The sequence below is a fragment of the Haplochromis burtoni genome, unplaced genomic scaffold (assembly GCF_018398535.1).
Source record: "Haplochromis burtoni strain Fernald_Lab_line unplaced genomic scaffold, NCSU_Asbu1 Contig_1622, whole genome shotgun sequence".
Classification (NCBI taxonomy): domain Eukaryota; kingdom Metazoa; phylum Chordata; class Actinopteri; order Cichliformes; family Cichlidae; genus Haplochromis; species Haplochromis burtoni.
This window is the reverse complement of record NW_024583983.1, coordinates 1088-21837: the sequence shown is the minus strand read 5'-3', so window position 1 is coordinate 21837 and position 20750 is coordinate 1088. Positions and strand designations below refer to the sequence as shown.

Genomic DNA, 20750 nt, shown 5'->3' with positions numbered 1-20750 from the left:
CATTTTATCAGAAACAGTTTTCACAGCTCGTACATTTTCTTTTTACACATATATGTAAGCATTGAGCCAAATTTAGTAATGCCAACATATTAAAAGAACAATATTTGTCTCTTATATATAATACATCTATATATACACTGTCACAGATACTTGTGTTTAAGTGAAGATTTAAGGTGATAGGAAATATAAATAAATGCAACTTGAATCTTTACTGAAGCTCAGTGTTTGGCACAGAGTTCATGTTCACTGCTGTAATAACTAATAATGATTAATATAATATTGGCCATATTATATTTACATTACCAAAGTGAGATGACTTTAGTCTCATGAACAAGATTAGCTAATTGTTATTTACTAGCTAATCTTAAATGACTGTTCAGTACAAAAATGAAGCCCAACAATCATGTTTTACAGTCCTGTGGTCTCAGCCTCAGATACTTATCAAATCACACAAAGCTCATGTAGAAACAAATGTACAAAATATGTTCTCCTTCATTTCTGTCAAACAAAGCTGTATGAAACGTTTCCAGCTGTTAGTATCATGGTTGCTAGGCAACCTGGGCAGCGCGACGGAGGCTAGACCGTCCCATTTCACAAGCCTACAAGCCTCGCACTTCCGGCCTCAGCAGTCTTTGAGTGCGGCCCTTGAGGACCGTTAAGGCTGCGTACTTTAAGGCTGCAGACCCTGAATTGGGAAACAGTCCCTGAATTGGGATACAGCCATACATACATGTTTTGGTTCGTGCAACTGGTCCGTTCGGTTATTGTCTCCCCAGAAACATTTCCGTTGTCTTTTTTCCTATTTCCGTTGTGCTTTGTGTGCTTTTGCAGCATTTTTCTTTTTGCAGCATTTTTCTTTTTGCAGCGTTTTTCTTTTTGCAGCATTTTTCTTTTTGCAGCGTTTTTCTTTTTGCAGCATTTTTCTTTTTGCAAGTGTTTTCTGAAGTTGCAGTCCGTTTGGCCTCTCAGGGCCACCGTAGAATCTACTGGACAATTTTTTAATTAGGATTTATGTGGATTTGTTTTGATAAAAGACTGGATTACAAACTGATGGGTATGCTGGAACTTATTCATTTCTTGTCCTGGGGCCTTCTTGTTGGTCACTTATCAGTAGCTGGGGTTTGAGATTCCATGGAAACGTCTTTGGGATTCTCCTTGATAAAGGAAAGGATAAGCCAAACCTTAACCTGATCACCTTCTTAACCTAAGGAGATCCTATGGGTTTTTATTGTGCCACTGAAGCATACAACTTAATCTTATTTGTTTAATTCAAGAGCACAGATGAACCTGTCTTGATGCTGACTTATCAGACTAAAGCTAGCTAACTCATTATAATCCGGAGAAAGGCTGAGCTTTAGGAACAAGCTAAAGAAAGCCTAAACTTTTACACATCCCAGAGATATTTTCTCGCCTTAACAGTTTAATAAAACGATAACAAAATAACGCTGAAAACCGATAAAAACCCTGAAAACCATACATTTCACACCTGAGCCTCAACTCTTGCGGCCCGGTACCAAACGAGCCCTCTATAGCTCCCACTTCATGTTCACAACATCAAGCACCTGACTCCCACCATAGTTCGCGGTTCATGTCCAGAACTCTAAGTAAAAATGTTCTGATTGTTATTAAAGCTTTGTCATTAAGTCTAACTCAGTGCCTCTGTCTGTATTTGCATTTGGGACCACTTGGATCCTGGCTGCCCTGCTGAAGTTTTTCAGAAATGAAAGAAATATAAAACGGCCATTAACCACACTCACTCTGAAGCTCCATGCAAAATCTTGCCTGGTGCACCAGCCCAAAACTGCAGAGGCACATGTTGATGGAAGCTTTGGGACCATAGTCACCAAGAACAGCATTAGTAACACACTAAGGTGTAATGGACTGAAGTCTTGCAGTGCTCACAAGGCCCTCCAGCTCTAGAAGACATATGCACAGGCCCATCTCAAATTTGCCAGTGAACATCTAAATGAATCAGAGAATACTTGGGAGAATAGGCTGTGGTCAGATAAAACCAAAATAGAGCTCGTTGGCATTAAATTCAACCTATCATGTTTGGAGGAAGAGAAGCGTTGAGTATGACCCACAGTCAGGCATGGCAGTAGAAACATTGTACTTTGGGGCTGTTTTTCTGCTAAGGGTACAGTACAGCTTCACTACACTAAGAAGGCAATGAACAGATGGGATAATGTACAGAAAACTCTTGGACTAAAACCTGAAGCTTGGAGTTCCCAAGCTGCAGTCAAGAAATGTAGAGGATTTAAGGAGTTTCATTTTAAAGGTGAGTTGAGAAGATGTCTTACTGCTGTGCTTGCCAACAAAGGTTCCTTAATAAGTGATGTTTGGCTTGGGGATTAACCACATATTTCATTGAATGACATGCAAATCAATTTACAAATTTTATGTTATTTTATTTTTTCATGGATTTGTGGTTGATATTCTGTCTCTCTACATTATAATAAAACTGATATAAAATATAGGTAGTTCATTTTATTGTAATAAAAAAAAACTTACAAGTAAAAAGAGATTATATCATGAAATGTTTAAGTAGTGATACATTGACCTCCTTTCTTACCTTCATAGCATTCTTTCATCTTTGTCTCAATTGTCTCCAACAGACTATTGTAGATCATTTTCTTTTCTATCCGGATGGTTTCGTTGAGTTTCTCCTTAATTTTTTCTTCCTTAAAAACATAAAAATGGATTAAAATGAGTTTAAAAAATCATTAAAATAAAAAAAAAAAACAAAAAACAAATCAAGGCTATTTTGGGAGTATTTAGGTTCATCTGTTGACTATTCTGTTTAAAAGGAGAGTTTAGACTTTTACCTCCATCTTGAGAAAATCCAGTTGTAGTTTTAGATCTTTGCACTCAGTAGTCAGTAAATCGGTTCCAAGCGAAAATGCACTAATGGATCCATTGAATGGTCTGAAATATGTTAAATCACTTCAGAATGACAGTATTGAGATGTTTATTAAAAAAAAGATGTAACTTATATGAATGTATACCCCCCGGTCTGGGGTGCTGGCCGGGCCTTGGGAGCTTGGGTCCTGGCTGTTGTGTCGCCGGAGCAGTGGGCGGGTGGGTGCAGAGGGGCTCAGCCCCAGTGCAGGGGACCTCTGGTGCATCGGCCCTACTAGGGGGCTCTCTAACTGGTGGGGAGGTTGTTATATCTTGCAGGTGGTCTCCTCACTACAGGAGCTCACTCTGCAGGTGGGGGGAGAGATATAGGAGAGGTGGAGAATGAACTCAACCTGGGTGTCTATTGTCTTGTGTAGTTTGGGAGTTGATTGGATGATGGGGTGGGTGCAGTTTTCTCTGGGGTGGAGTCGGGTGGGCTGCCCCGGACTCTGTGGGGCTGGGCGGTGCTGCTGCTGCGGGCCCTGGTCCGGATGGGCCTGGGCCCCCTTGCCCTGGTGGGTTCCAGAGTGTGGGGGTGCCTACTGGGGTCAGCGGGGGAGCTGGCCCCAGGGAGGGGCCGCTTGCCCCTCCCTTTCTTCCCTCCCCATCCTCAGCTGCCTCCCTATTCCCGCTCTACCACACCCACCCACACACGCAGGGCTTGGGGTGCAGGTATGTCACCAGGGTGCAGGGGAGGCACTCCCCCTCTGTCCCCTTCTGGCCGCCTGTGCCTCAATTTTATTCTGCAACCTAGACATCCACATTACTCACACTCTCACATAACACATACATATAGGGCCTTGGGGGTGGGCACGTTTTACAGCATCCAGAGGATGGTCGGTGTACTCCAACCCGGTGTACTCGGGCGTAGGGAGGTTTGGTCTTCACTCACCCCGGTTCTGTTAGCCGTCAGGGCTGGGGGGCTGGGAGGAGGTGCTGGCTGTCAGACTGGGGTCTGGGATGCGGGGCCTCCCTGCTACTGCAGATAAGGAGGTGGTCCGCTTGCCTCCACCCCAGAGAGAAGGGTTACATCTCCTGGGTCTAGGTGCGGCTTGCCCCTCTGAGGGCGGGGGTACCTGGACCTGGGATATAGAGTATGTTTGGGGAGTGCGACTGTCTGTGCAGTGTCTATTTGTGTCTGTCTACACGTTGGGTGAGTGCCGAGTATTTGGTTGTGCATATGGGGTGGGAATGCACGTCTGTGTCCGCGTGTGCCTGTTCGTCTGTGTCTATATGTCAGGTTGGGTCTTAGACTCAACCTCTCTGGGTACATCTCAGGCCCTCTAAAGTACGGAGGCCTATCTCCCCTCACCACACTCCCTGCCGGTGGCTGATGCCCTCAGACGTTGGTGTGTTGGTGGTCCTTGTCGTCTGGGGCTGGGCGCTCATGTATGTACCGGCTCACTCCTGGTGGCCGATTGGCGGGGCCGGGCGCCTGTGGCCCGGCTGGGCTCCTTCCGGGGGGTGGGATGCCCTCAGGCCTCTGGGCCTGAAGCTCGGTCCTCTCTGGCACAGCTGGCTGCCGGCAGAGCCCGCGGGCACGCCACTGCAACCCCCTCTGGCCTCTGCTCCGTAGCTGCGGGGTGACCTCTCCTTTGGGGCTCTACTCAGCTCTTCCCAGGAGGGTGGCACGGTTCCCCCCCCTTTGGTGGTCCTCCTCGGGTCCTTGTACTCTGGGGCCTCTGGATATCTGGGGCCTGGATCTCCTCCATACCTGCTTCATACCCTGGTGGACGGGGCTATGGCTCCCCACACTCCCTAGCAGATCGTTACATGGAGAAACCTTTGGAATACAAGCATGCTGATCCACACAGGTGTGCACACAGGTGTACACACGGGTGTTCACAGACGCGGACTACACCTTCATTGTGCGCTGTCTATCTTGCGTGCTGCACAATATCGTTTATTATTTAGTATCTACTGTTATCTACTGCTAGCTAGTTTATTGTGATGGTGCTGTTTTTTTTATTATGTTGCTCTTTGTTGTTTGCTTTCTCTTCTGTTTTTTTTCTCCATACAGGTGACCCAGGTGTTTTGTTGTTTTTTTGTTTGTTTTTTCTTTCTTCCCCCCCTTCTCACCGTCTCTTCTCCCCTTTGGTTTTCTTTCTCTCCCTCTCTTTCTTTCATTCTTTCTCCCTGTCCTATCCCCCAGTCATGTCTGTCCCGTTTGTAGCAACTGAAAATAAAATAAATTCATAATTATAATAAAGGTCAATCAAATGGACCAATATGGCAAGGCCATGATGATCCACTTGGTAAAATAAATCCGCTTGGCATCTTTCTTGGCCTTAAGACAACAATTCTGATGGCTAAAGATCCAAACGGGACACAAAAAACAAAAAAAAAATGTATATGTATATTTTTGTGTAATAGTACTAGTAAGTATTTTGTTTTTTCTCCATGCTTGAAAGATGGACAAGTTTTAAGCCCATATTAGGTCCTTCTTTTTTCTGTTTTTTGTATTGTACTTGTATGCTAAACACCAGAGAAATGGTCAAAGACTTTGAGGTTAAACAAAACTAAATGCAAATAAGACTAGATAAATAAGAATAATTTAACTTAAAATGTGTTTTTGCGTGTAGTGTATATTTACTTGTATGTAACTGCAGGATTGATTCGTATAGTGTCAGACCAGGAGGCACACCTGATGGGAGAGAAAACAAGGGGAAAATTTTAAAAAAGTGCCAAAATAATCATATTGTTGTTACAGGCATTATTCTTTCCATCATCATCATCACAACTCCAAATAAATCAGGCAGGAAAAGTACTGTCACGCACAACAGTATAGTGAGGAGAGAACACATGTTGGATGGGTGGCAAGGTTAGTCATGGCACTTGAACAATATATAAATATGTATATGTATATATTTTTTAAATTTTCTTTGAATCAAGAATAAATGTACATCACGTAGGTATAAATTTTGTGCCCAGTTTTAAACCAAATTTTGAGTTGTTGTCTTAATTCTTATTGTCTGTAGATATTTTCCTTTGTTTAATTTTGGTTCTTTATGAGTCTTGTCACGATCCCTGTAGGGAGCTTCCTCAAAAGGGTTGATCCCTTCAAAATTAGGATTAGGGGTAACAGTTTAACCCTTTAAGACCTACCATAGAACCAAGTCCGCCAGAGCTTATATTATATTTTTACATGCTGTGGAGCCATTTTTGGGAGCATTTCAAGTTGCTATACATCAATACAACCATTATAGCCCAGATTTTAATAATATGTATTCATTAAGTGCATAGTAATTACATAAATTGCAAAAAAGTGCAATAAACTACAAAAAAATTGAAAATCGTTTTTGTTTTTTTAACATATATTTCTAGTTAGAGAAATTTAAGAGGCTTATCCCTCAAAACTGTAAATACAAAAAAGTTGCACAAAATAGTTTCCCACCACAGGAAATTTATTTTGAGTGTCTTCATAGTTTTATTTTTGAAATACACCAATTTTTATACACTGCAGGAAAAACGAAAATAAATATTATACTGCAAATTTGCAAAAAAGCAGCATATGCATCAAAATAAACTATTTCCAGCAGTGCAATATGAGTCCTAAGCATCCCAGAAACGACACAGAAAGTCATAAAGTCAAAGATAACTTTTAAAAAGACCAGTATAGGCCCTGAGGCCCTGATGGTAAAAAAGACTACATTTCCGCGAAAATGACGTCACTTCCGGTTTCGGGCAGGTAATGGCGGAAATGCAAAAGTTCGCGCTGACGTCTATTCCAACGTAGGAAGTGTTATGAACAGCTGATCGGATCGGCAAAGCGTGTTTCTGGGATATTATGTTTTTGTTCCTGCAGTTTTTGCAAAGCTTTATGTGGAAGGAAACCGTGACCTAGGACAAGCTGATGGCATAAGATGTAAGTACAACTCCTCCGGTTTCATATGCAAAAAAAATTTTTGCGCTAGCTTACGTGATAGCAGAGCTACCGGGATTTAAAAATAGTTACGTAAAACAGAGCGTGCCCGCTCCGACCGGCTCTAAAGGGTTAATAAACCATATTATTATCTACCATTTATAGTACCATTGTTAACACTATGATCATCTTTTCCATTAATAAAAAGAAATTGAAGAAGGTATAAATATACAGGATTCTTACGGGAAGATCTTGCTGAATTTTTCATCAATGCTGTTAGTCAGGTATGAAGCTAATTCCACGTTGAAGTTTATTTCTTTCCTTGTTTTGTGGACGCCACCTCCCAAAACAACAGACTTTAATGTCCTGTGAAAACCACGGCCATCCTCTTTCTGAAACAAAACAGAAAACAAATTCCTGAACATAAGGCCATTTGAAAGGCAAAATCAGTAGTTTTAATGCAGTCTTTAAAATAAATACATACGTCCAATAACTTCGTCAATTTGTTTTCATCTTCTTTTTTGGAGTTTTCAACCCCCTTGCTAAGGCATTTTTCAAAGGTCTTGTAGACCTCTTCTATTTCTTTCTTGATTTGTTCATATTTGCATCCCAGAGTGTTTTTAAGTTCTGCACACACATTTTCGTTTTTATCACCCTGAAAATAAAAACATAATAGAAAAACAAAATTATAAATGCCAATACCTGATGGAAAATGCAGTTCTAGATTCAGTGTCAGTAAACTTATTTTAAGGTTTTTTTGTTTTGTTTTTTTTAGAAAAAAGTAAATAAAAAATACAAAAGCTTTCAGTGAAAATTTATATATATATATCTTTTATTACTTATTAACCTTTGCTTTTGATAGGTAATACAAATAGAAGAATTTTATTACTTGAGTATCTTACTGCTTTTTTGTGTTTGGCATCTTGAATCAGAGACAGAATCGTAAAAGCTCCAGACACATAATTTTTTGTCTCTGAGTGAAGGTTGTTGAGCTCTTTCAGAAGTTTTTGAAGTTTGGGTATTTCTGTTGATAATAATTGAATAATTCATTTTAACATTAATTGTAATAAAAATAGCCATTATTTGAAATTAAACTAGACTACAACAGCAGCATTTGATATCTGCTTTATGTCTAGTACATGCTCATATCAGGGAACTTCACCTACCAGTTTCTTCTGGATCTAGATGCTCTTTTTGTAGGAACTCACGGGAGCTCACTGTGAACACTTCGAAACAGTTATCACTGAAGGGTTTCTGGAGAAAATTGAATACATTTTAAAGCTTTCTTGCTATTGTTTTTGGGTTAGATTTTCACTCTACCTATAAAACTCACCTTCTTATTTTTTATTTTTTGCTTTACTTGTTCCTTGGCTTGTGTGTTTCTGTTAACTATGAGTTTATGGACTTCACCTGGCAAACTATAAGAATACATGTGTGTTACCCAGCATTAAATCACTGAGAGAAATGCCAGCACATTCTTGTTGGTGATTGATATACTATTTTTCCTAAAACTTTATAGACCCTGTACAAAGGCTATCATGCCACTGTCTGCCTCCATGCCTCTTTCTTCACTTTTTTCTCTTTTACCTCTCATTGCTCTCCAGCTGTTCCTCACCCTTGTCTTTCTTTCTCTCACTGAGTGTAATGGGAAGGCCACTATGAGGTTTTGGTGGCATGACCCCAGTCAGCTCTTGGCTGGTACACCTGCCTCCAATCTATGTAATGTGGTAGTCAAACTCAAAAATCTCTGTTTTCCATGTCCTGGGCTCCCCTCAGTTAGCCAGACAGTCTGTTGCATATCTCTGTCACTCTCTTTGAATCAGACTTTCCCTTTGTAATCCATTCTCTGAGATTTTTTTAAGGAAATGTTTCCCTGCACTGCCATTGCTAACTTAACTCTCTTCTTGCCAAGGAATTCTCCACCCACTGGTTCAATAAACGTGCTAAACTTGTACCTGCCTCTGAGTCTGCTCAGTATTAATATTCATGTTTTTGAGATTTGTCTCATCTTTAAGGAATTACCCTGCACCTAGATACAACATGCTTTACTATCTAATTTATTTTCTTCTTCTTCTTCTTTTTTTTTTTAAATTCTTGACATCTTAATTTACTTACCGGCTATGTGAAATTCCAGTTACATCAGACTTGGAGCAAATAAAGCAAATACGCTGGCACTCGCCACCATTTCCAATGAACCTACTGACACGGCTCAAGATTTTCCAGGCTGTCTCTTTAGATGCTGCTCTTTTAATCTCAGTCACAATCCACACAACGCAACAATCACCAACAATCTGAAATGGAATAATAGTCATATTAACAATTAATCGTTAATCATCAATTCTTGACAAGATGCCATTTCTGGTTCAAGATAACAAAGCAGTAAAAGTGAATAAATGACCCTTTTCCACATTTCATCTCTGCTCTTGTTACAGTCACCACTTCCAGGAAGGTCCACAAGTGTGACATGCTGGAGAAGATCCTTGTTTGGCACCTTGACAGTCACACACTTCACTATTGGCCAATAGTACCTCTTTCCTTTTTTGCTCTGAGAAGGTAAGGGGCTATTCATTGTGTATGGGGTAAGTTTGCCAGATAAGTCCATAGCCTGCAATAAAAAAAGACATGAATGTATAGTGCCCCTTCAACATCACAATAACCAGGCTAACTGGTTAGAAATCCTGTAGAAATCCCAGAGAATGTCAGAGTGTTAGTATTTTTCAACAACAGGTCCTGAAACTATGTCTATAATCAAGTACTGCACTAATTGTAATGAAGATTTAGTTTCTGAAATTGAGTATGAGTTTCCAAATGCAGAGCACCACTGTAAGTTAACCCAACACTTATCACCTTGAATTGTTTAAATATCCTGTCTAGGAAGTAAACCAGATTTTGCACAGCCAATGCTATCGTCAAGATAACGTCATAGTGATAATTTCCAACAATAAAACAGTCAAACAAAAATCTTCACTTAATAAACATTCCTTTTCTAATGCTGTTAGAGTCAAATTGTTGAATGTTGTCATTGTGTTTCTTAAATTTGTAAAGTCTTAGTTTAAACTGTGTGATCAACGACATTCCTTTGTCTGGACATTCCAGCCTGTTAAGGGTTTGGGGGGGGGAAGCTGTAGTGTTTTATCACAGATACATCCCATGTGAAGGTTCTGTTTGATGTTTGGTAAGCTTCCTGCCCTTTTATGGCTTCACCTGTGTTGTGTATGGTGAACCAATACAGGAATTGAGCCACATATTGGGTGTGGGGGAGATTACCCTCTTTATGACCAAGGATGTTGTTAAAAACAGTTGTGATCAGGAGAACACACACACACACACACACACACACACACATAGTGCCTTATCTTTGTAACCAAGGGAGGTTTTACGGTGGGAGGTGCTTGTGTTGTGTTATGTTGTGTAAATTGTAATGGAAATAAAAAGGCTACGAGGAGGGCTGCTCTTTGAAGGACTTGGACCAAGAAGGACTGACCAAGCTTCCCTCGTTAGCGAGTAAAGGACTGGTTGAAGATGTATTGTGTTGTTTTCGTTCTTCATGAGGAATAAGTCTCTAAACTAGTGGGGCCTGTGGAAACACAGACTCAACAAATGCCAGTGTGGTATATCAGGATTATTGTGGGAGGTTGACCAGTCTGATTACAGTAGATATTTAAAAATAGGTTCTTATGTGCATATACACTTTTAGTATAATTTCTAAACCGTTTAATCCACAAGACTCTAGAAGTCAAAAGCAAAGTAAAATTAAGTGATGTTTAAAAGTGATTTTTAAAAAAGCTGTCAAAAAACACTGAACATTAATGAAGTAACATAAATTAGATATATGAAAAGTCACAGAAAATAAAACAGAAAATGAAATTGCTAGTACTAGCCAAACAAAATCAAGTTAAAGCACAAGGTAAAATAATTACTTTAAGAACAGTAAATATATACATATTATCTAATAACTAACTTTGAGGGTTTGGGCAGATAGAAACTGGCTCTGTTGTTTTTTGTTTGTTTTTGGATTTTTTGTTTGCTGGTTTATTTTCTCTGTGTGCTCTCAGGGCAGAGGTGAGGTATACACCCAGTTGCATTGGATCCCCCTCAATAAGACAGCATACCTAAGAGGTAGTCTGTGGGGCAGTTCTTCACCTGATTATTAGCTTATTAGCCTCCTAACTGAGTTCTATGTTATAAATTATTTTTATCTGTGATTCCTCCAGTTATCTAACTATAGGGAGAGAGATAGAGAGAGAAAGAGAGAGACAGAGAGAGTTTTTGACTTACAGTTTTACACGTGAAAGTCTTCGTCCCAGACTTAAGAAGATCATGAATGTCACTGAAACATTTTTTCTCCGTTAGGTCTTGAAGTGAATTTTTTTTCCATTCTTCCCCGTACAGTGCTGACAGTTTGTTCTCAATGTAATCATTAATGTCATCATCATCATCATCATCATCATCATCATCATCATCAGCTGTTTCTTCATTGTTTTTATCTCCAGCTGACTGATGCAAATACCACAACTCATCGTTCCACTCCTAAAATACAACAACAATAATAATAACACTGGTTTTATTAAATAGAATTTATTGCAACTACAAACTGTCTTTTTGCAGTCGTAATGAGGCTCTTGGATTAGCATATTAATTAGCTCCAAGTAACAATAAACATATGACTTTACCTCTGTTTTAAGGAACTCAATGAGTGCCTGATACTTGTCGTCCACTGAGGCCTCCACCTTTATGATGACTGAGGTGCATGCACTGGTACATTCATCAGAAGAGGGCAAAAGATTTTCCTCATCAATGATTGCATTTATCAAAGAGGATTTTCCGGCCCCGGTTTCACCAAAAACACCGATTTGTACCCTCTTGTCTTTGTCCAATTCTGTTATTTTTTTCCTAAAGAACAAGAATAAACATGGGTTAATCAAATCAAATAAATACATCAAAAATGTAAATATCAATGTAATAACTAATTTTAAAATGTATATAGTAGAATAATAGCTATGCTTATAATGTGAAAACAATTGTAACAACGTTCATGAGAAAAAAAACCAATTTGTAATAGTATAGAAATATTTTGGTAACAGTATGAAAAACTGCTACAAGTAAAATTGCATTAGCTGTGCAGTATTTGGAATTTGGAGTAGTGCCTTAGTAGCCTGTTAACAATAAGGTAATTAAATTTATATGTTTACTTTTTTATTTTGGATACTATAAGCACATTATAATGCTGAAATAATCATTAATAATTCATTTTGTATTTTGGTAATAATGGCAATAAAATAGTAATTAACTGTAATGATGTAAATCAGGGGTTTTTGACTCTGAGCTTGGTTTTATCCCACATGTTAAACATGTAACCAAAATTGGATTTTATCATCTAAAAAATATAGCCAGAGTCCGCCCTATTCTCTCTCGGGCCAACACGGAGATGCTGATGCATGCTTTTATTACCAGTCGCATTGATTACTGTAATGCCCTGCTCTCTGGTCTTCCTAAGAAGAATATTTCAACTTTACAACTTTTGCAAAACTCGGCAGCTCGTGTGCTGACGAAGACCAGAGGGCGGGCCCACATTACACCGGTTTTAGAATCGCTGCACTGGCTCCCCGTGTGTTTCAGGATCGATTTTAAAGTTCTTTTATTGGTTTTTAAATGTCTTAATGGTCTTGGGCCTTCTTATCTCTCAGATCTGCTTTTACCATACGAACCCTCGCGGACCCTGAGGTCCTCTGGTACTGGCCTTTTGATTGTCCCTAAAGTCAGGACACATACTCACGGAGAGGCAGCTTTTCAGTGGTATGGTCCTCGTCTGTGGAACAGCCTGCCGGAGGAGCTCAGGGCCGCAGAGAACGTACATGTTTTTAAGAACAGGCTCAAGACCCACCTTTTTAATTTAGCTTTTACTTAGCGTTTATTTATTTTATGCTTATTTATTCTATCCTGTTATTCTATTATTAATTTAGGATTTACCTAATATTTGCTTGATTTTATTCTTATTCATTTTTTAATCTTCTTATTCTATTTATATTTATATTGTATCCTGTTCTTATTTATTTTATCATTTTACCCTATATATATCGTATTGCATCATATCTCCAGTGTTTCCTCGGAGGGCGCTCTCTGCACCGGGGCTGTGATTGACCGTGGCTGCTGGGTCTCTGGGGTCCTCTCAGCCTGGCTGGGGGGCTCCTTTGCCTCCCTCCTGCTGTGTGCCCAGCCTGGAGGCTGCGGTCTGTGACCGGCTCCCGGTGCAGACGGCTCCCTGTTATAGTGTTTCCTCACTTGGCTCATGCGAGTCCAGCCCAATTTTTACTCTTTAAGTGTGCGCGTGTGTGTGGTGGGGGTGGGGGGATATATGTGTATTGAGAGTGTGGGGAGTGAGTTGGAGGGTGGGGTGGGCTGCTTTTAACTATGTAAAGCACTTTGTGCTACATTTTCTCTGTATGAAAAGTGCTTTATAAATAAAGATTGATTGATTGATTGATTGATTTCAAACTCCAGGCCTCGAGGGCCGGTGTCCTGCAGGTTTTAGATCTCAACCTGGGTCAACACACCTGAATCACATGATTAGTTCAGGCCTCTGGAGACTTGTGTTGGACCAAGGGCAGGATCTCTAACCTGCAGGACACCAGCCCTCGAGGCCTGGAGTTCGACACCTGTGATGTAAATATTATGTGCTGTGGTTTGTCTGTAGTAGTTTCTTGCCCATAAAACAGGGCTTCAAATATGAAATGAAACTGTTTCTATGTAACAGTTTTTAAAATTTAAAAAAACATTGTCAGTTTTACTGATGATAGCTTCAGGTTTAACCATAGAGGCATTAGACTGAAATAAAATGTATCCACCAACTTGTGGTCTTTTTTGTTAGAACAGGACTTAAACACACACAAACAAACTTTATTTGTCACATAATTGTAGAGAGTACAACATGTAGTTAAATGCTCACGTCCGAACTGCGGACAGGCTGCGAATGTAGCCGCGCCATTCCGGGGCTTGGTTTTTTAGCATAGGGGGTCTAGCCAGGACCCTTACTGGATACCAGGTGGGAAACAAACTTGTGACTCCCACTTTAAAGGTGTGTTTTGTCTATTTGATTAATAAATAATTTTGATAGACAAACATTCCTTGTTTAAACTTTTTCTTGTGACTTCTTGATGTTTTTCTTGATGTTTTTTTTTATCTATAGATAAAAGAATACACTATATATATTATACAACTGTCAGAATTAATAATTTAAGATTGTCATTTGTGCTAAGATATATACAACCATACTTTTATGTGTCTTAATATGGTTGTCATTATGTAAAAAGAGCTAGATCAGCTTTAGTTCCATTGCTTGTATGTGTGCTGATTAAAATACTAATGTAGCTTTGTGCAGACTGAGGATCAGTCTCAATGCTATAATTTTCCATTATAGCTTTAGAAACCAGAGTGTTCTCTTCTATTAAAGTGCAAGATTTCACACCGTTTAATGTTCATTTGAGATATGACCTGTTGCAAGTTCCTGTTTTTATAGTTTAGCGAGATGCTCACTTCTGCTGTTCCTGCATGACACACTTTGTAAGAGGGCAACTGCAGAGATTAATATCATGCTTTGTATGGTGTCAGGATGTCACACACACACACACACACACACACACACACACACACACACACACACACACACACTGTGATGGCTGCACTTACAGCCACACAGTGGTAATACCCACCATGTTAGTGTAGAGGCTTATAAGTAACATTGCATTCACATTGTCTTTCTTTAAATATAGGAATTAATTTACAGGACAATAAATAACTGGTTTTGGTTTAGAGTTAATTCACATATCCACATAACACTGCATTCTAAAATAAGTGCGCACATTTTAGTTTACACTGTTATGTATGATTAATTTTTTGTTTTCTGAGTTACCTTAGTTGCAGCTGTTCCAGTCCCTTGATTAAGGAGCCAAGAGGTGGAAAAGGGGCGGAGCGAGCTTTAAAGGAAGACTACAAATTGGTTCACGCCATAACTCAGGACCATGGGGGGGAATTGGAGTTCATTATGTTTGGTTTAGTTAGGTTTTGTGTGTTTTACCCCTTCTCCTGTTTTTGTGGGCTGATCAGCCACTATTTAAGTTTCCCCTTTGTCTCGTTAAGTTAGGTCAGTTTGTTTGAGTTGTCAACTTCGAGTAGAGTTCTGTTACTTTGACCTCTTTTATGGGCCCAAGATTTAGATTCTTTTTGCATGATTTAACCAATTATGTTTTTTGGGTTAAATAAAAAATAATTTCTTTGGACTTTAACCTGTGCCTAAGTTTCTTTCACTGCTCGGTCCATCTCACACACACACATGCACGCACACAGGTGTATGCTTTGCTCACACACACATGCCTGCTTAAAACTGTCACATGGTTAACTGAATTGTGTTTAACCTCTGTTGTCAATAAAACAGTGAGCCGGACGGAGAAGAGTGTGAGTTGCTTTGACAGGTGAGTGGCAACACTGCCCTCCGTGAAGCTCCCCTTGCAAGTGAAATGGACACTAGTGTCTGTGTGGTTGCTTTCCGTAACAGCTTCTGTTTACCAGCAGGGTTGAGTTAAACCCAACACAACACAATTTTATATTAGGTTTGGAGAATGCTTTTGCTTTGAGATCCCTTTCCTTCACGTGAAATGTAATTAACAGTGGACAGGTACATTTATATATAGTACACTATAACTTATATCTATATGTGTAGTATATTTCTTATGCAGGTGTCAGACCTGGGGTTAGAATTGCTTATAAACTGGTTTTTATTTATGAAAAAGTATATAACATTCTACTTGAATTAACTTATAGACATTCTTTGTTTAAATGCAAAAACATATTAATGTAAAATCACTGTTAATGTACAAATATCTTACATAAAATTATTCAGAACGTAATCATGTGATATCCAGTTTTAACTCACTGGGTAAGTCACCTATTGCAATGTTCAACTGTTTAGATTTAATGACAACTGGAAAGACTACAACAAACACACAAAAATAAACATTAGATTCACTACACTACAAAAATAATGAGATATACAGTAGTATGAGCTCAGCATTGTAAAAAAAATAGTATCATAGTATATGTAAAAACATTCACTGTTAACTTATTATTGCGTTACAAATTAATGTCCCTATATTAAAATGTTTAATTTCAAATACTGCACACAATATTGTTAAATATTTCTACACTATTTCAGTTAGTTTTGCCTCATGGGTTTAGGGAAATGTTTTTCCACTTACTAGTCTTTGCTTTTATTAAGTTACATAAATTCAAATCTTTTATTTTATCACTATTTTATAAGGGAAAAGTCTAGATGCTGGTGTCATTGAATAAAACTTGATTACCACTAAAACATAAAGTGTTACAGCTATTCTATTGTTTCTTTTTTTTTATTATTTTGTTTTGTTGCCAATTTCAGGTAAACTTTTGAACAAAGTAACAACAACCTCTTAGGGAATGATTCATCTAACATAGAATATACACAAGTTTATACTCACTTTAGGAAAGCATTTAGTTCATTTTGATCTTGTAGTCTTGCCGTGACCTCTTCCATAATGTCTTTAATATTAGTCAGTATCACTGCTTCTGTCAATGTAAAAGTAAAAGATTAGAAACCAGTGGAAGATGTGAGGTGCCATTGTTTAGAGCAGGGGTCTCAAACTCAAATGAGCCACGGGCCACTTCTGGTACCGTCATCTCATTGGAGGGCCACTTTAGTGTCCAAGTAGTACAAAAAACCAAACACGAAAACACCCTCTAATATTTTCCTAAAATGTAGTGTTTTGTTTGTTTTATTTAATTCCAAATATTGTGTAACAAGACAAAATTGTAAACATGAATGAATTTTTTTTCTCACTCTTAACTATCTGAAGCCTTTCAGTTTAAGTTTCATTTGTCATATGCAAGTTAGCACAGGGTCAACATTGCAATGAAATGTATTTGACGAGCAGAAGACAGTCACTCAGCAGTATAGTACAGTATAGTAGAGTAGTTTCATTGAACTACCAAATAAACAGCTCTTTCTGGCCAGACACGTGGCAGCACTTTTGCTACAATTTTGTTTGTATTTAACAAAATAAAATTGCAGGTATAAGCATACACATTAGTTTTCGACTGCCAGTGAAAATTGTTTTCTTTCCAAATAAACCTCTCACTAAACTAACACAGCTCTCAACATGTTTGCACTCTCTTGTTACCTCGGCCAGGTCCGCGGCTCCGAACCTTGGTAAGGAGACCTCTGGCTTATACTTTGGGTTCCATGTCGGGCTCGTAGCTGGGAACTAGCTTTACTGTCTGGGTCAACTTTGCTAGCGAGAGACAGAAAGAGGCACTGAAAGGCTGCTCCAGCAGAACTTTATTGTTTCGGAGGAAAACACGAAAACAGTGTACAGTCGAGTCTTAATAGCTTACTGGGCTCATCAGGCACTCTTTTTGGCTGCAGTGGTTATATTTATATTTACATGCTTCTATCTCCCGTTTCTGCTCGGTAGCACCTCCTACTTTTTGACTTTCCTTTTTCTCCCTCCCTCACGCTCACACTGCGGGAGGGGTGGTCCCACACGTTCTCCCTGCAGCAAGGACTACACTGCCCATGAGGCTACAGTCTTAAAGCGCCAAGCATGTAACGCTCTGCCGTCGTGTTAAATCATTTTTCGTATAATAATTTTTAAAAAAAATTTCTTCATATCAATATGCAAGTAGGCCGCAAATGGCCCGCGGGCCGTGAGTTTGAGACCCCTGGTTTAGAGAAAAACTAAAATACCTGAGTTTTTTCCTGGTGTAGACACACGCTGTTGTTTAGCTGCTGGCTGCTTGCTAGATTTGCCCTGAGGATTGGACTTCCTCTTTCCTATGTGGATTTAAAACAACAACGAGGACGACGATGACAACAAATAAATGTTAAAAATACCAAAAAAAAAGAGAAGAAGGCATTGAAACCTTCAGTAATGAAACGTGTTGTCAGCAGATTTATTTAGTCCAAACAAAAATATTACTGCCTTGAAAACTTGGATGAATTTTAGATCAACAAAACTAATTAACACTGTACATGTATCTCACCTTTATTAGATGTGGATGGGACAACCTGAGGACAAACATAAACATTTGACTTTTAAACAGTATAGAAAAAACACGTTAGTCTTTAAAAATTGTGAGGCTTTTAATAAATCCCTACCTCATCCTCTGAAATGTAAAATTTCAATCCAATCTGTGATGAAATTGTCAAAATTCTGATTTTCAATTTATAAAATCAGCTTTTTGCTTTTCAGTAAAAACTGTATTAAAATTTGTTAGACTTCAGTTACCCCTGTACAGGAGGTCTGGACCCACTCTCCATCTAACGGGTCAGAGTCTTTATATCACTATGGGTATTTTATTAGGTGAACTGAGACTGGTTTAAGACGGCAGTGAGGAGGACTCGCTTAACTTCTAACTGCTTTAATCCAGGCGCCCACCCTGCACATCATCTGACTCTGGGTACCGACCAGCAACCCTTAGTGAGACCCAATTGACAGCCACATGTTGAAGGCAGCTCTCATCTAGATCTATGGCACTTGTTATTTGCTAAGTATATTTTAGAGACCCGGACAGACGGTCCCAAGGGGGTGTTATTTATTAATTGACTAGAATAACCCATAAGAACTCTAAACTGTTATCAAAGTATAACCTTTTAATCTTGGATGAGAACCATACAACGAATGTCCACAAATTTAACTGCAGATAGGAATTTTATTTAAGCAAGATTTTAGCAGGGTCAGCTCAATTACAACACTTAAAATCTCTTCATACTTAACCATCCTACAATACTGTACTCTCTCTATCCTGTTGCTAAATATCTACGACTTTGTTTGCAGTGGGTTTTGGAAAGGAAGAAAGACCATCCTGGCCACGGATAAAATCGTCTTCCTCCTGGGCTGGAAGGAATCCAACTTTAAGAAATTGCGCAACCCTGTACAGGGCTCCCTGACTTCCTCTTCTCGACTCCAGTTTAGGTCAGAAAACAATGAGCAGGGAATCCAAGTTCTATCATCGAATTTATACATTTCCTGTTATGTTCTTTTCTGACAGTTCCTCTTTTTACCACACCCAAACGGTCACGGTCTAATTTCCTCATTACGTAATCACTTAAACACTGAGATTAAAAATACAGACAAAATAATTTCTCAGGATGTATTTCTTTTTAACTCCAATTCATCTTCAATATATGATTTACTTTTAGCTCAGTGGCAAATAAATTATTCTTATGACTCTGTGTCATTATTCTTATGACAGAGTCATTATTCTTGGTTTTACCACCCATGGAGTTATACCGGGGAATCTCACACTCATCTGACAAATTAAATTGAACATGCCTTACCTTGTCCTGTTTCCTTTAAAAAACTCTTCAGGGCAAGACCATGTAAAATGTTCAGATTTTGAATGTGTAATCTATGTTACAGATAATATGAAATCAGAATAAAACTGCATTGAACTTACTTGAGTTGCAAGACTGTCCATTTCCTGACTTGTGTTTTGTTCTTCCTAGCAAAATGGAGACAGTTTCAAATCCATAACTGTATAAAATGTATAAATTCTAGTAAATTATTTTTTCAAAATTATAGTTTTCAATAATACATAGTGTGTGAATACCATGATAACGTTGAAGTCAGCAGCAAGGTGCCAATCAGTAACACGTAGTAAAAACAAAAATAAGGCAAAGTCCAAATTCAAGCTGGAGTGCAAAAGCAGAATTTTTTAAAAAAGAAACTGGAAATGTATATTTTGGATGAAGCCCAAAGGAGTTGTCACGGCCGATCAGGGGATTTGTATGTGTTGAGAATCAAGTGTTGAGAAAAGTAGGAAGGGCTGGTTTTATTGCAGGGTGGATGGGAGTGGCTCACAGGCTGCAAAAAGACAAAGAAAAAATGCCTTTGTGAGAAATAGAAACAGAATTTCTAATGAATGAAACTATGTAATTTCTATTCTGCATATGTCCAAGTCAGCAGACTGTGTTAATTATAAGGCTGAAGAGTTTACAACTGAAAGGAAGCTTTAATAGCTGATGAAAATTTTCAAATGTTAAGCTAAGCTCAAAATACATATGTTATTTTGTTTTATGTTTTAGCAGTTCCAAAGACTGGTAACCATTGTAACTTTCCTGAAAGTAAAGCTTACCTGAACTCAGGCTTAAATTTACTTTAAGACAATCATCTTTGTATGGACATGAGTAATAACATATGCAAAACTAAAGCCATGTTAGAATAAGTAAATCTGATGTATGTATTTAGCATTTGTATTTTAACCTTTTAATCATTTCTTATGGATGCATGTTGTTGCTCTTGTCGACACTTGTAAGCTCTTGGTTTCCTTTTATTAGTAAATTACATCAGCATTTTGCACTCAGTTTCAACAACTGCAGTGGCACCAGAAAAAAAAAACTTGAGATAAAAAACAGAGGCAGTTTCTTCTGCCCTCGTGTGGTGTATCATGTAATTACAATGCAGGTATGTGCAACTGTAACATTATTTGTGCATAACTGAATTGTAACTACTTAAGTAAAGCTAATTCTGGGAAGGTAACTTTGTCATTGTTAGTATTTCCTGTTCTCCTACTATTCACCAGCAACCGCAACATTTAAAAGAGAACATAATAGCTCTCCCTAAGAATAAACTGGTGGAAAAACAAGTGCTTTCAATGAAAACGTTGGAAAGCATGAGACAACTTCACCTGCTATAGCCAGTGAATCATTATTGTCTTTTAAACAGCAGAAAGAGTTGCTGTTGATCAAGTTGAAGCACATTTAAACAAAAAATCTAATGTATGTTTTCAGGATTTTGATTTGTTTGTTTTTTTATAACCTTTTTATTATTTTGTATTTCCAATTTCCAACTAACAGAGTTGCTCTTAAGATATATTGATCTTTTTGCACATTATTTTTGTTAAGTTGACAGTAAAGCTAAATCAGAGTGCCCTCTTCAAAAGCTGTGTTTACACTGACAGA

The 20750-nt window shown here is 38.6% G+C and overlaps 1 protein-coding gene across 2 annotated transcripts; it reads right to left on the bottom strand.

Moving 5' to 3' along the window:
- Positions 1–1455: 1455 nt before the first annotated feature.
- On the bottom strand, positions 1456–19592 carry LOC102303051 (nuclear GTPase SLIP-GC). 2 transcript variants are annotated; one of them, XM_042217133.1, is made up of 18 exons: positions 19400–19592; positions 19247–19291; positions 17831–17855; positions 17535–17621; positions 16270–16354; positions 11434–11653; positions 11039–11290; positions 9159–9365; positions 8876–9051; positions 8094–8178; positions 7927–8014; positions 7663–7784; positions 7245–7415; positions 7004–7152; positions 5492–5542; positions 2826–2925; positions 2573–2681; positions 1456–1916 (listed from the first exon to the last, which is right to left on the bottom strand). In XM_042217133.1, exons 1-18 carry the CDS (start codon positions 19400–19402, stop codon positions 1867–1869), a joined length of 2025 nt encoding a protein of 674 aa, XP_042073067.1. In that variant the 5' UTR covers positions 19403–19592; the 3' UTR covers positions 1456–1866. The 2 variants fall into 2 exon arrangements, with proteins under 2 accessions (XP_042073067.1, XP_042073068.1); XM_042217134.1 differs by having other exon boundaries at positions 16270–16357; positions 19400–19500.
- Positions 19593–20750: the final 1158 nt, after the last annotated feature.